Genomic DNA, 12,664 nt, shown 5'->3' with positions numbered 1-12,664 from the left:
TCTATTTTCTCTGCACAGCGAGCCTTCAGAAAGCCGCCGCTCCTCTCGGCTGTCCTCCCTGAGCTCCCAGCGATGCTGGCAGAGCTGTGACCTCTCAGCGCCCAACGAAACAGAGGCCACAGTGCCTTCAGAGTGAGGGCAGGTACAGACTCCCTGTTCTGATTGTGATCAGAGCCTGTGACACATCTACACCGACCCAATTAGGCAAGATTTATGAACCTCACACAGGACATCAGAAGGCAACTAACAATCAGCATCTCACACGATTTGCCAGTGCAGCTGCAAACTCATTAATCCCTAATAGCAATAAAAATCTTATTGATCTCAGTATCTGTGCACTGGATTACCAAAGCAGCCACCAAGGAGGCGTGCTCAGCAGGAAAGTCAGTGCACTATCATGGAGAAGAATGAATGAGCAAGCCGTATGCGTATTAATGCGCCTAGACTTTGCTAAGCACTGCAACGCCAAAACGTTATCAACAGGTTCTATCTGCTAGTTAATAAAAACAAATACCGAACTGCTAGGAGTCTATTCATGAAGAGCAATTTAAAGAGGTACAGTCCATCACTGTCATTCTCTTCCTTTGACCTTCCCTAAGATACTGATTTCAAAAGGACATGATGACCCTATATCCCCACATTAGAGTTACTCATCCAACTATGAAACAGCCTCATGCAATCCAATGTTATATGTTTTAACTTTCTAAGAATCTCTTCAAATCTCTTCATGCTCAGTAGAAACTAAAAGTTTCCTCTAAAGTAGGAGGAGAAAAGTCTGGAAACCTATACCTGTTCTTAAAGATATTATTCATGAGACAGAGAGAGAGACAGAGAGAGCACAAGTGGAAGGAAGAGGCAGAGACAGAGGGAGAAGCAGGCTCCCCACTGTGCAAGGAGCCTGCCATGGGGCTCAGTCCCAGGACCCTGGGATCATGACCTAACCCGAAGACAGACGCTTCACTGATTGAGCCAAACAGGCACTCCTAGAAACCTATACTTCTAATAGTATATGCTTCCACTTTGGTTTTCAGTAAACAAATTTTTTAACTTAAAAAAGTAACAACAACAACAACAACAAAAAGTAACAACATTTTCTAGAATTAAAACATTCTTTGTAACTGCCACAAGTACGAATTCGTAAAGGGCTTCGTTAGGTTGTCTCAAACCTTGTGTACTTTGTACTTTACTTCTTAATGCAAGTGTAAGTTTTTTAAAAATCACATTACCTATTCCCCAGTAAAAAGGTCCAATGTTTCTCAATAAAGGCGCAGATATCTTCTTTCCATCGGAAATAACCTTGCCGTCCACTTCCTTCCAGAGACAAGTTGTACATTGCCAGCATGACAACCTGGAACACAAATGCAACAAAGGCTGGGAGAAAAGCATCATTAGGGATGCTAACCTTCCAAGGGAAATGGTCATTGTTTTATACCTGCGTAGGAATGGGTGAGGAACAGAGGGTGGAAAAGAAAGGATAATACCTTGAAATAGTCTCAGTAGAGAATTTTATTTCCTGTTTTGCTTCCATTAGATGAATAGCACTAACCCACTACAGTATGTGCAGTTGTTCCTGACACACTGCATATGCAGGGCTGAGGTGTGGCTGAACTGATCAGGATAAGCAACTGCCATCCTAAGCAACTAAGTAACCTGTCGTTGCTACTCCCCTCCGCAACCCCGTTCCCTGCATCTCTCCATCCTACACAACATGCTAAGCAACTAAGCAATCTGGCTGTGGTTACTACTCCCCCCCACCCCATCCCTGCATCTCTCCATCTTACACAATGTCCTAAGCAACTAAGCAACCTGCCCGCTGTTACTACTCCCCTCCCCACCCCATCCCTGCATCTCTCCATCTTACACAATGTGGCACTAGATAACCTCTGGCCATGACCCCTCCAGGTACCTGCTACAGCCCACATTTTCTGACTGCTGGGGCTGACCTTTATTAAATATTTTGAAAGTCACCCCTACCTATACATTTTTCTAAGCTCTTTACAGAGCAGAAACAGAAGACTCTCAGAATTTCAAAGCTGAAAATAATGTTAGTCACCATCTACTCAGTGTTTAGCAATTTTCATACATAGAAATCTTTCTTCAGATGACATTAGCATTAGACAGGGGGCCCCGAGCCAAGAGGTCTGGCTGCTCAGCCTGCTCTGAGGCTCCAAGACACCCCCAGAGCTCCATGTGAAAAGTCATCTGGTCCAGCCTTGCTTGTTTACAGGTAATGAATTCATGGCCCCAAATTGGGAAGTGTTTTCCAGAAATATAAGTAACACATGTTCACTGTAAAAGATTTCAATAATAGAAGAGCAAAGAAGGAGGTAGAAAACACTCTAAATTAAATCTACCATCAAGAAACAATCACTTCTGAGATTCAATCACCATGCCTTCAGGCATTTCTTCTTACATTTACATGCAATTTTGAATTATATAATTTCATATAAATTGACAAAATGATACCAGGTATTCAAAACTATGTTTTCAGGGTGCCTGGGTGGCTCAGAGGGTTAAGCCTCTGCCTTCAATTCAGGTCATGATCTCAGGGTCCTGTGCTCGTGCCCCACATCGGGCTCCCTGCTTGGCGGGGAGCCTGCTTCCCCCTCTCTGCCTGCCTCTCTGCCTACTTGTGATCTCTGTCAAATAAATAAATGAAATCTTATAAATAAATAAATAAATAAAACAAAACTATGTTTTCAACCTAATAGAAACAATGATTGATTTGGGGCCATTGAAACTAACTGAAAAGGGGACAGAGAATCCATGAAAAGAAACTAATTTGATTCTTCTTTCCAGAAAGCACACCCTGAAAGTGTAAGGGGGCTACTGAACTGTAATTCAGGCTCCCTACCACCTGTGCTCATAGCTTGAGACCCCCGACGGTCCACAAGATAATCTGACATCAAGGGCCTGGTAATGCTGAACACTTCTAATAATGCTTACGCTTCCCATTAATTGAGCTCCCCCCCTCCTTAGACTCGTGAAATTTACAGACAGCCCACCAAACAATTAACCTCATCTATAGAGTTTTCACGTTCTTCCACACATTTCTGAAACAGGTCCCCGTCAGCCAACAAATATCTTCTTTAAAAGAGTTACTGTCCACTGGGACTTACTATTTAATGGATATGGAATTTCAGCGTGGCAAGATAAAAATGTTCTGGAGATGGACAGCAGTGATGGTTGCAAAACAATGTGAATGTACCTAAAGCCGCTGAATGATATGCTAAAAAAACAGATAAAATGGTAAACTTTCATGTTATATATATTTCACCACAATTTTAAAAACTTATTGTTCAAGAAATACTTTAAGGAGAGACTGAAATGAGCTGCTTCTGCCTACTCCCAGAGAGCTCAGACACTGATTCACTGTTAATCTCAGCTGTAGAGACATTGTCTGCTACTTTATTTCTGGTATTTTGGGGGGGGGGGTATGTGTGAAATATTTCATGACTTTAGAAAGTTAAAATTCATATATTTACTGGAAAATAACTTTTTCTATAATCACTTAGTATTTATCGCACAAACTACAAACTCAATATATGTAGATGGTTTTCCTCCTCTCCTAGAATCTGTAATCCTAAGAAAAGGAATCCCAGGTCAGTGTTCGGCTCTCCCACTACCAGCCCAAGCCCAGCGGTGACAGTGTGTCCCCAGGGCAGAGCTCCAGGCTGGCAGAGCCACAGCAGGCACTTCACCAGCATGTGCTGGGAAACACCCAGAAAAATAAGGAGAATAGATTATGGTACATTCTCTACCTGCCACAGAAGAGTAAGTGTCCAGGATGAGAATGTAACAAGTCCCCTACCCTTCCCAAACACATGATCGGGTTTCTCCTGCATTTCCAACTGTGGTTCACAAATCACCGAGAGGAGGACACGAGAAAGGGCATGGAAAAAAGGTCAGGAGACCAGACTCCTTCACTAATGGCATTTTGTGATCAAACAAGCATTTCTACTTATTGGATGAATCAACAAAGTTAAGATCTAAAAAAATAGTAAAGCTACATTCCAATATACTGGTTGGTGATATCGATCAATAGAATCTATCCAAAACCATCTGATTCCCTTTCAGCTCTTTCTTAAGAGTCTGGGTTTTTTATGTACAACTGGAAATACTGGTCAGTAGTTTACCAAGACCAGATCTACCAAGTGTCTGACCTACCACTTCATCATACCAGGGTATTATCTTCCATCAATCTGTCTTCTGGCAGCACAAACATAATTTCCAAGTGATGTTAGTCTAATTAAATGTGCAAACTGAACCAATATTCTATCTTCTAAGCAATATACCCAAAAGCCGGTTGTTCTTTTCAAAAGAACCTCCACAGGGGCACCTGTGTAGCTCAATGGGTTAAGCCTCTGCCTTGGGCTCAGGTCATAATCTCAGGGTCCTGGGACTGAGCCCCGCATCAGGTTCTCTGCTCAGCAGGGAGCCCGCTTCCCCTCTCTCTCTGCCTGCCTCTCTGCCTACTTGTGATCTCTCTCTGTCAAATAAATAAATAAATAAATAAATAAATAAATAAATAAAAAAGAACTTCCACAAAACACTCGTATTCTTGCAAATAAACTATACATATTTGCTATTCTTGCTCTTTACGGCTTTTTGAGAAGCTACTTGCAGATCAAATGAAATCTGCCGTGGATGCATCAGAATCATCTACTAATATTAATCTGACCTTGCCTAGACGTAACATCCCATGCACATGCTGAGAAAAACACAATTATAATATTCATGAGGCTACGGCCTCAGTACAAACTTCCCTTCATTTTCCACTTGCGTATTTTCAGCCAAGTCAACAAAGGCTCCCTAAGTTCACAACTGACAGATTTCATTAACACATCTCCTAGGGAAGCACTGACAATTAAAATAACCGTCGAAGCTTCTAAAGCAGCTGCAGTTTATAAGGAATACCTAGTGGCTAAGACCATTTCCTCTGCACTCTTTCTCATTACCCTGTGTATTTCCTTCCTAGAAAAAAATGCTATGGGTAATTAACTCATTTATTTGTCTGCTTACTGTCTAAAATGAATACCTAGAAAGCCAGCTACCCAGCTGTCTCACTCAGCACCGCAGTCTCCAGGCCTGCAACAGCACTGGGTTTGTCCGAGCCACTCAGTAAGTATACTCCATTCATTTTTAGACCTTACTGTTAACACTGGTACCCTGTTCTAGACATATTAATAACAAAACCAAAAAAATTAATGCACGCTGGAGATCAGGGAAAAGCTACTATTCAGGCTACTGTTGGCTTGGATTACGGTGCTGGTACTAGAGATGGTTAAAAGGTGGTCATAGGTATTCAAAAAACAAAAAATATTCAAGTATGTCTGTGTTCAAATATAGAAAAACTGGATTTATGTTGGTTTCTGCAATGAGCCACATTATACCTTCCAACGATTCATGGCAGAATCTTCACATTCTTAAAAATGAAAATATGGCCATCTTTACATTTTTTAAAATGGTTTTATTGTTCTAAACATGGCTGCCAGAAAAATGTGAACCTCACTTTCAATTCCATTAAAATCAGAGTTTGGTAGTATATATAAATGAAATTCTGCGTGTGTCAGAGGTTTTCAAGAATCTCAAACTTAATTCACTAAGTTAGCGTTGAGTACTTTTACAAAGAACTCCTTTCTCCATATACCTGGAATATGATTTTCATTGTGAAATAAAAAGTGACCCTCAAAATAGCTCAAAATTCAATGTCTCGAAGTAAGATCCTCATTCTCTGAATATTCATTCCAATAAATTCTTTGGGGGATCATCCTCCTGAATTCGAGGGGGAGAGCTTTTTACTCACTTGCTGCCACGTAAGCTTCAGCCTTTCATACTGCTCCTTGCCATCTTCTGAGCAATCAGAACAAGTAAACCTAAAAAAATTATCACCCTTAAGGTAACTGAGCTGTTCCCTCAGCTGACCTAGGAGAAAAACAAAAAGGCACATCACAGGTTTATCTACAGCAGCGTTTATCAGTTTATCAACCAGATTTTCCATGCTTCCCATGTTTTTCCTTTTTCAGCCAACCCATGACAGCAGGATGGGAATAGGGAAGGTAGAAAAGATTTTTGTTTTTCTAACATAGTATATGCCTGTTGAGATCTGTGGTTCCCTAACTTTTAAAAGATACTGGAAAAGCAAGTTTTTATTGCTGTCATTGGATTTTCCAACTGTTGATATTCCTGACTCCTACGGGTCTCTTTACATATTTTCTTTTTTTTTTTTTTTTAAGATTTTATTATTTGACAGAGAGAGACACAGCGAGAGAGGGAACACAAGCAGGGGGAGCAGGAGAGGGAGCAGCAGGCTTCCCGGGGAGCAGAGACCGATGTGGGACTGGATCCCAGGACCCTGGGATCATGACCTGAGCCAAAGGCAGATGCTTAAGGACTGAGCCACCCAGGCGCCCCTCTTTACATATTCTTCCAAGAAACATCTGAGTTCCCACTGCATGCCAGGTACTGGAGTAAGAACTGGAATACAGTACCCAAGACAGTCTGCTCTCAGCATTTGATGAATTTTGAGGGCCACAGATGAGGAAATGTCATCACAACAGCACAGTGGTTCTCCATCCTCACGGTGCATCAGAACCACCCAGGGAGTGGTTTTGGTTTCTTAAAAATATGCCTGGGCCTATCTCACACAGAATGAGTCGATTTCTGAAAATGGGTGTGGGTTTCTGCCTTTTTTAACATTCCTCAGGTGATGCTGACGCTCTGGGAGACAGGACAACCACTGGAATGGAATGTGGTATGTACCATAGGGCAATGTGAGGGCACAGAAAAGGGAGGCCCAACCTCCATTAGGAAGATGGGAGGGCCAGAAGAGTGGGGTCTCTAGGGGGCCTGAAGAAGGAATAGAACTGTCCAGGTGAAGAGGGGTGCCTGGGGGCTAAAGAGACACACATTCGAGAGGAAATTAAAATGTGCGAAGACCTTAGGATAAGAAAGAATTGTTTGTGGAGAATTAAAAGCTCACCCTAACTGCAAATTTCTGGTTGTGTGGGGACAGGACACTGACAAGAGAAGCTGAAGCTAGCAGGGGCTATCGTGAAAGACTGTTTAAAATACATCCTGAGAGGACAAGGGGAATGCCACTGAGATTTTCAGGCAGGTGTGTGAATCAATAAGCAGAAACTGCTCAGAAGCAACATTAGCTAATGCATAGAAAGTTCTAGATTTTTTCCTATGAAATGAAATGAAAATGTTAACTTATTAATAGTAACGATTATTCTGAATAGTAAGTCCATCTTAAACACATTCCCACATACCAGAAAATTACCCCTTTCACGTGCATACACACACACACACACACACACACACACACACCAATTTCTCTTAGTTATAAACTCTTAGTTATAAACACAAAGAATTCCTCCGGTACATATGTCTTTACTAGTCTCTGCCTAATGCGAAAATCCTGTTTTGGTAAGACTTATGATGGCTGGCAAAGCATGCTCCTTGAGAGCCAGGAAGCTGGCAGATGCAAAGATTAAGTTAAAATCGTGAGGTATCAGGAGAGCATGTGTGTGTGTGTATCTCTTTCCAGCAGATCTAGAAGGCCAGCAAGTGGAAAACAAGAATGGTCCCAGAAAAAGAGCATAAAATACTCTTAACCTGCTAATTCTCACTTACTTCAGCATACAACAGCAATTTTCCATAGGAGTTAAATATTACCAGAGTAACTTGAACTTTAATTCTATACTTACTGGGCCTATTATTTGGCCCCAAATCTGTGACATGATCTTGTTAGAACAATGTGGCTAATTCTTTAAATAACGCAGAATTTCCAATTTTCTGATTTTTATTGGGTTGCCATCAAGAACGTTAATTTAACAATGTGAGAGTTTGACAGTAATTTTTATTAATACAAATGTGTCTATGTTTTATATAAATCTGTCATTAACCAACTAAACTAATAATAAATAGAATAATTATCTTTTTATTTAGGTCCACTTTACATTTCATGTTTTGTTCACAGATTAGAAAAACAAACCTTCACACAGGAATTGACAAATGAAAGGAATTGAGAAGCTCCTTACTGGCCGGTATCCATTTTTGGCACTTGTCACAGAAGTAGGACAGCTGCTCCTCCATCCACGACACATCTCCTTCATCACTGTTGAGGGAATCCCCACTCTGATCATGAGATAAGTCCACTGATGCCTGGTCCTCCGATTCCACGATCAGGAGAGTCTCCCCCTCCACCTCCCCCTCCTCCAGCCCTTCTGAGGTAGATGTTCTCGTGGCTTCATCGTCGTGCCGGCTTATCAAACTACTCAGGTGGATGTTACTATCCATCCCTTCCTCTCACAGGTTCCAAAGTCTTTTTCACTAAAAATCCTAAGCTCTGGACACCAAGCTTACAGGGGCTTCTACCAGGACCACAAAGACAGAAATTCTTCAGAAGAGTATCTGCCTGCTTCTTGACTCAGAAGGGACTTTTAAAGCAGTAATTTAGAACATATGATCCACTGTCCTTTTCTTTGGTCAAGCTGGAAGGGAGAGTGACCAAAAAAAGGCTAAAGTCCACACTAAGCTATCCTCCATCCACACTCGCACACTCACACTTGACACTGTCCTATCAATACTTGACAACGATTTTGGGTCATGTTTTTTGAGATCCTTTTGCCAATAACATCTTCTCTCTTTCTGCTTCAAGTTGCTCAGTCAAAATAATCTGTTCTCCCAAAAGACGAATGTTTTCTTTTTTCCGATTTTGTCTCTCAATGTCTTTGATCACTCCATCATGAAGCCTCTAAAAATGTAAGAAACAGGTTTCAGTAACTCCTTGAACAGGTGGTTTCCATCCTCATGCCATTCAATCCGAGTAACAGTGCTACTAAAATACACTGAAAACTTTTGAGACTCCAAATACGCAATTACTATTTCAACTTTCTCCATAAATGTAAAATGTAATAAACCATCAGATTAATTTGGTGGTGTACTCTACCAGTGTTATTACTCAAATGACATCTTACCATATTTTAAGAAATTTCTCAACATTTAGTATAGAAACTTAATGGGAAATAACATTAATTTAAAAAGAAAAAACTGCTCCTGTGTTGAACTTTAAGTTTTATATTCAATGCTTTAAAAGACTTGGTGAGATTTACTATAGTAACTCTATGAACTACTTTCCTGTTGGCAATTATCCTTGCTCAATAAACATCAAAGAAAGAAAAAAAAAAAGGTTACTGAAATTTAAATAGTCAGGATGCAAGAACTTGATTTTTTCTTGTGTGTAAAGAGAAGTAAAAATTATACAGAATTACTAGCCAATTACACAACTGAAAGAGATGGGAAAAATACAATGCCACCACCAGAGGAAAAAATAAAGGCCCATCAGTGGTAATTATTTTGATAAGCAGTAAAGATAGGTAGAAAATTCCAGAACACAGACCTAGCACCCAAGGTAAGACTTTTTAAAGCAAAAATCCAGTCATTACTAATAATTACCATTTTATAGTTTTTAGGTCACAAAATAATTTTTTTTAACAGGGGCCTTGTGAGGTAGAGGCCTCTCTTGTGAGGGGTCCAGGCCTGAGGTTTTTTGTTTTTTTTTTGTTTTAAATTATCAAGTCTATTTTAAAAACTCATGAAGTACCTACTTGCTGGACCTCCTCCAGGCCTAGAGTTTCATTCCCTCTTACAGTGGAGTTGGGGAATTTAAGAGTCTTGGAATAGACAACACAACTGAAAACCAACTTTTTGGAATACTGTTCCTTGGCCAGATCTTCAGTGACATTTGACTCCTCCCTCTCCAGTTGCCCCGTCCTGTGCTCCTTATACCATGACATATCCACCCACACGCCCTCCCTGCCTCCCAAGGCACACACCACGGGCTGGAAACATTCTTCCCAAACCTACCTCTGAGATCCCACCCTTCCTTTCTCAGACTTCAGAATATGGCTTAGGAGCTTGCTCTCCTGCCACCATTTGCTATGTTCCTCCAACTCCAAGTTTCAATATTTGCTGATTGCCTGTGACTTCCACTTAACTACCTTCCTAACCACCAACACCGCTTCACCATTACTTACGTAGCATTACTCTTTTTGCTGGTTTCCTGTAAGGATGAGTGTCAGTGGCTGGTATGGGGTAGACAGTCAAAAAATGAGAGAAAACTATAGTCATTATGTTATTTCTTGCTTCCTTGAACCTTCCAACACACCCACCCTGCCAATCATTTGTTTTGCTCCTTCCCAGGCTGGAAAGAAAGTCCATGGTGACCGGATGTAAAATAAACACAGGTTATTCTGGCCAATCTTTGCTTCACCTAACTTCCAAATATCTATATCTTTCTGTTCTTCCCCTCTAGCACAGTGATACTCAAGCAGGCCTGCATGTTAGAATTCCCTGGGTAGCTTTTAAAAGATACCTAAGCCAGATCCCTCATCTCCAAGAGATTCTGATTTAAGAGGTCTGGAGTAGGTTATGTTGTAAAAACTTCTAAGGAACATGAGATGTGTAGCTAGTTCAGAACCAAGTTCTTACCCACCGTATTCCATACTCTTTGAAAATCCCTGCCCTCAGTGACCTCCAAGCTAATTAGGACACACTGCCCTCTACTTCATCTCAAATTTTTTTTTATCTCATTTCCTTTCACTTCTTAGAATAGACACTCTCCTGCCTCTGTTCCAAAAGCTACCTCCCTAAGTAGCCATACTTTTCCCCAATCTCTAACCTCTTTCACGCCCTGCCATGGCTCATCTCAATGCCCCCTCCTCCAAATTCTTACACCATCACACCTTTCTCTGATTTCCGGACTGTGAACGAGGACCAAGACCTCATCTGCTTCATCTCTGTATATCAAGCACACTGCTCAGCCCAATGCAGGAAAGACTGCTTACTAGTTCACCCAGTTCATTACTTCCATCCTTAGCAAACTAGGCTCAACCCTAACACACGTGCTGACCTAGTTGCCCGTGGTCACATTCAACGTTCAGCACTGCTGTGAATCATTACAGACTCAGGAACGCCTATCCCTCCTTATCTTTGATTCCCAACGTGCCTAGTGTGGAGCCTGACACTAGGTCCTTAAACATGGTGAGATCGGTCATTAAAAATGCGCCAACTAGAGTAAAGAAAATAGGAACTGAGAGACACAGAATGGACGGCTTATCTACCCATCAGGAAGTCACAGTTACTTCCAGAAATAAAAGTACCTTAAAAAAAGAAAATAGTTCCCGGAATCTGGTTTCCATAACAAACTGCTCCGTTAAAGACAAAAGACCAAAAAAAAAAAAAAAAAGCATCCACCAAATTACCTTAGCCAAAGGCACGGAAAATGAATGCCGGGAAGCCTCCTTAACCCTGGGATCAAAATCTCACTAGCACTGAAACACATGAGGATTGAGCCTCAACCTTGGGCCTGGGTTTGGGGACAAGCCAACAACTTGCTGAGTGCACCCCACGTAAACCCCTTCCCCGACTCGAGTTTGCAGCGGCCCAGGTGAGACGCTGAAAAAGTCCGTGTCACGCAGGCTGGTGGTGACTTGGGAACAGGACCGCCGACCACGCCGCGGGCGAGTCTTAGCGGGAGCCAGGCGGCTGCGGCGCCGAGGCGTCGGGGACGCCCGGGGTCGCCCGATGCCTCCCGGTGCACGCGGCCTCGGGGACTGCGGCGCCCAGGACCCGGCGGGCGGCAGCCGGGGCGCAATCGCGAGAGCGCGGGGGAGCCGGGTCGCGCCGCCGCTGAGCCCACGAAAGACGGAAAGACTAGGAGCAGCGGAGAACCACGCGGAGACAGATCAGGGGGCCAGAGGTCGCCGTCGCCGCGGCCACCGCGCGGGCCCCGGAAGAGGCGGTCACGTGACACCGACCTGCCGGTCCTGCCGTTGCTTCAGATGCACGCCGGCCACGGTGGCCGCCGTCAGCACCACCGAGAGGCCTAGCACCGCCTTCGAGCTCCTCGACATCCCCGCGCCGGCCACTGCGGCCTCCTCCTACCCGCCCGAGGCCCGGGCAGTCGCCGAACGATTCTCTGCGGGTGCGGGTCAGGCTCGACCGCTCGAGCGCAGAGCCCCGGCCGCCGGGTGCGCCGCCCGCCGCGCTAGGCGCGAGCAATCGAGAGTCGAGCGGCGTTCTCTGCTCCGCGGAGAACGTGTCTGCGGGTGAGGTCCTGGGACAGGAGTGCCTCTTCCCAATCCTCCCGACACACACACACACACACACACACACACACACACACACACACACACACACACACACACACCCACCCACCCACCCACCCCACCCCCCCCCCCCCGTGTCTGCGGGTGAGGTCCTGGGACAGGAGTGCCTCTTCCCAATCCTCCCGACACACACACACACACACACACACACACACACACACACACCTGGGACAGGAGTGCCTCTTCCCAATCATCCCCCCCCCCCCGGCACGCGCGCGCGCGCGCACACACACACACACACACACACACACCTGTCCCCTCTGAGCGCGATGGTGACCCGGGTCCTTTGCTCCATACCAGCTTCACCAAACTCAGCCTCATTGCCCCTTTGGCGGGGCAGATACCTCCAGAAGATGGAGTTCTTGCTTGAAGATTCATAATTAAAGATGGAGCTCTTGCTTGAAAATTCATAATTAAATGTTGTAGACATCTTGGTGCTGTGTGCTGGCGGGTCAGGCTCTGATTTTTCTTAAAACAGAAAGCCTTCT

General features: G+C 43.7%; 2 protein-coding genes across 2 annotated transcripts in view; both read right to left on the bottom strand.

The window, feature by feature from the left end:
* KAT14 (lysine acetyltransferase 14) overlaps positions 1-8,592 on the bottom strand; it is a 36,427-nt gene extending 27,835 nt beyond the window's left edge. Inside the window, exons 1-3 of the mRNA XM_080813485.1 lie at positions 8,046-8,592; positions 5,807-5,925; positions 1,227-1,348 (exon numbers count right to left, since the gene is read on the bottom strand). Of these exons, the coding sequence (XP_080669611.1) occupies positions 1,227-1,348; positions 5,807-5,925; positions 8,046-8,304 (500 nt within the window). The 5' untranslated portion in view covers positions 8,305-8,592. The remainder of the gene's footprint in view (positions 1-1,226; positions 1,349-5,806; positions 5,926-8,045) is intronic.
* Positions 8,593-8,611: 19 nt separating this feature from the next.
* On the bottom strand, positions 8,612-11,994 carry PET117 (PET117 cytochrome c oxidase chaperone; the record flags this gene model as incomplete). Its single annotated transcript, XM_080813486.1, has 2 exons — positions 11,826-11,994; positions 8,612-8,761 (listed from the first exon to the last, which is right to left on the bottom strand). Exons 1-2 carry the CDS (start codon positions 11,919-11,921, stop codon positions 8,612-8,614), a joined length of 246 nt encoding a protein of 81 aa, XP_080669612.1. The 5' UTR covers positions 11,922-11,994.
* Positions 11,995-12,664: the final 670 nt, after the last annotated feature.

The sequence above is a fragment of the Martes martes genome (assembly GCF_963455335.1).
Source record: "Martes martes genome assembly, chromosome: 9".
Taxonomy (NCBI): Eukaryota; Metazoa; Chordata; class Mammalia; order Carnivora; family Mustelidae; genus Martes; species Martes martes.
The sequence above is the reverse complement of the archived record's forward strand: the minus strand, read 5'-3'. Positions and strand labels throughout refer to the sequence as shown.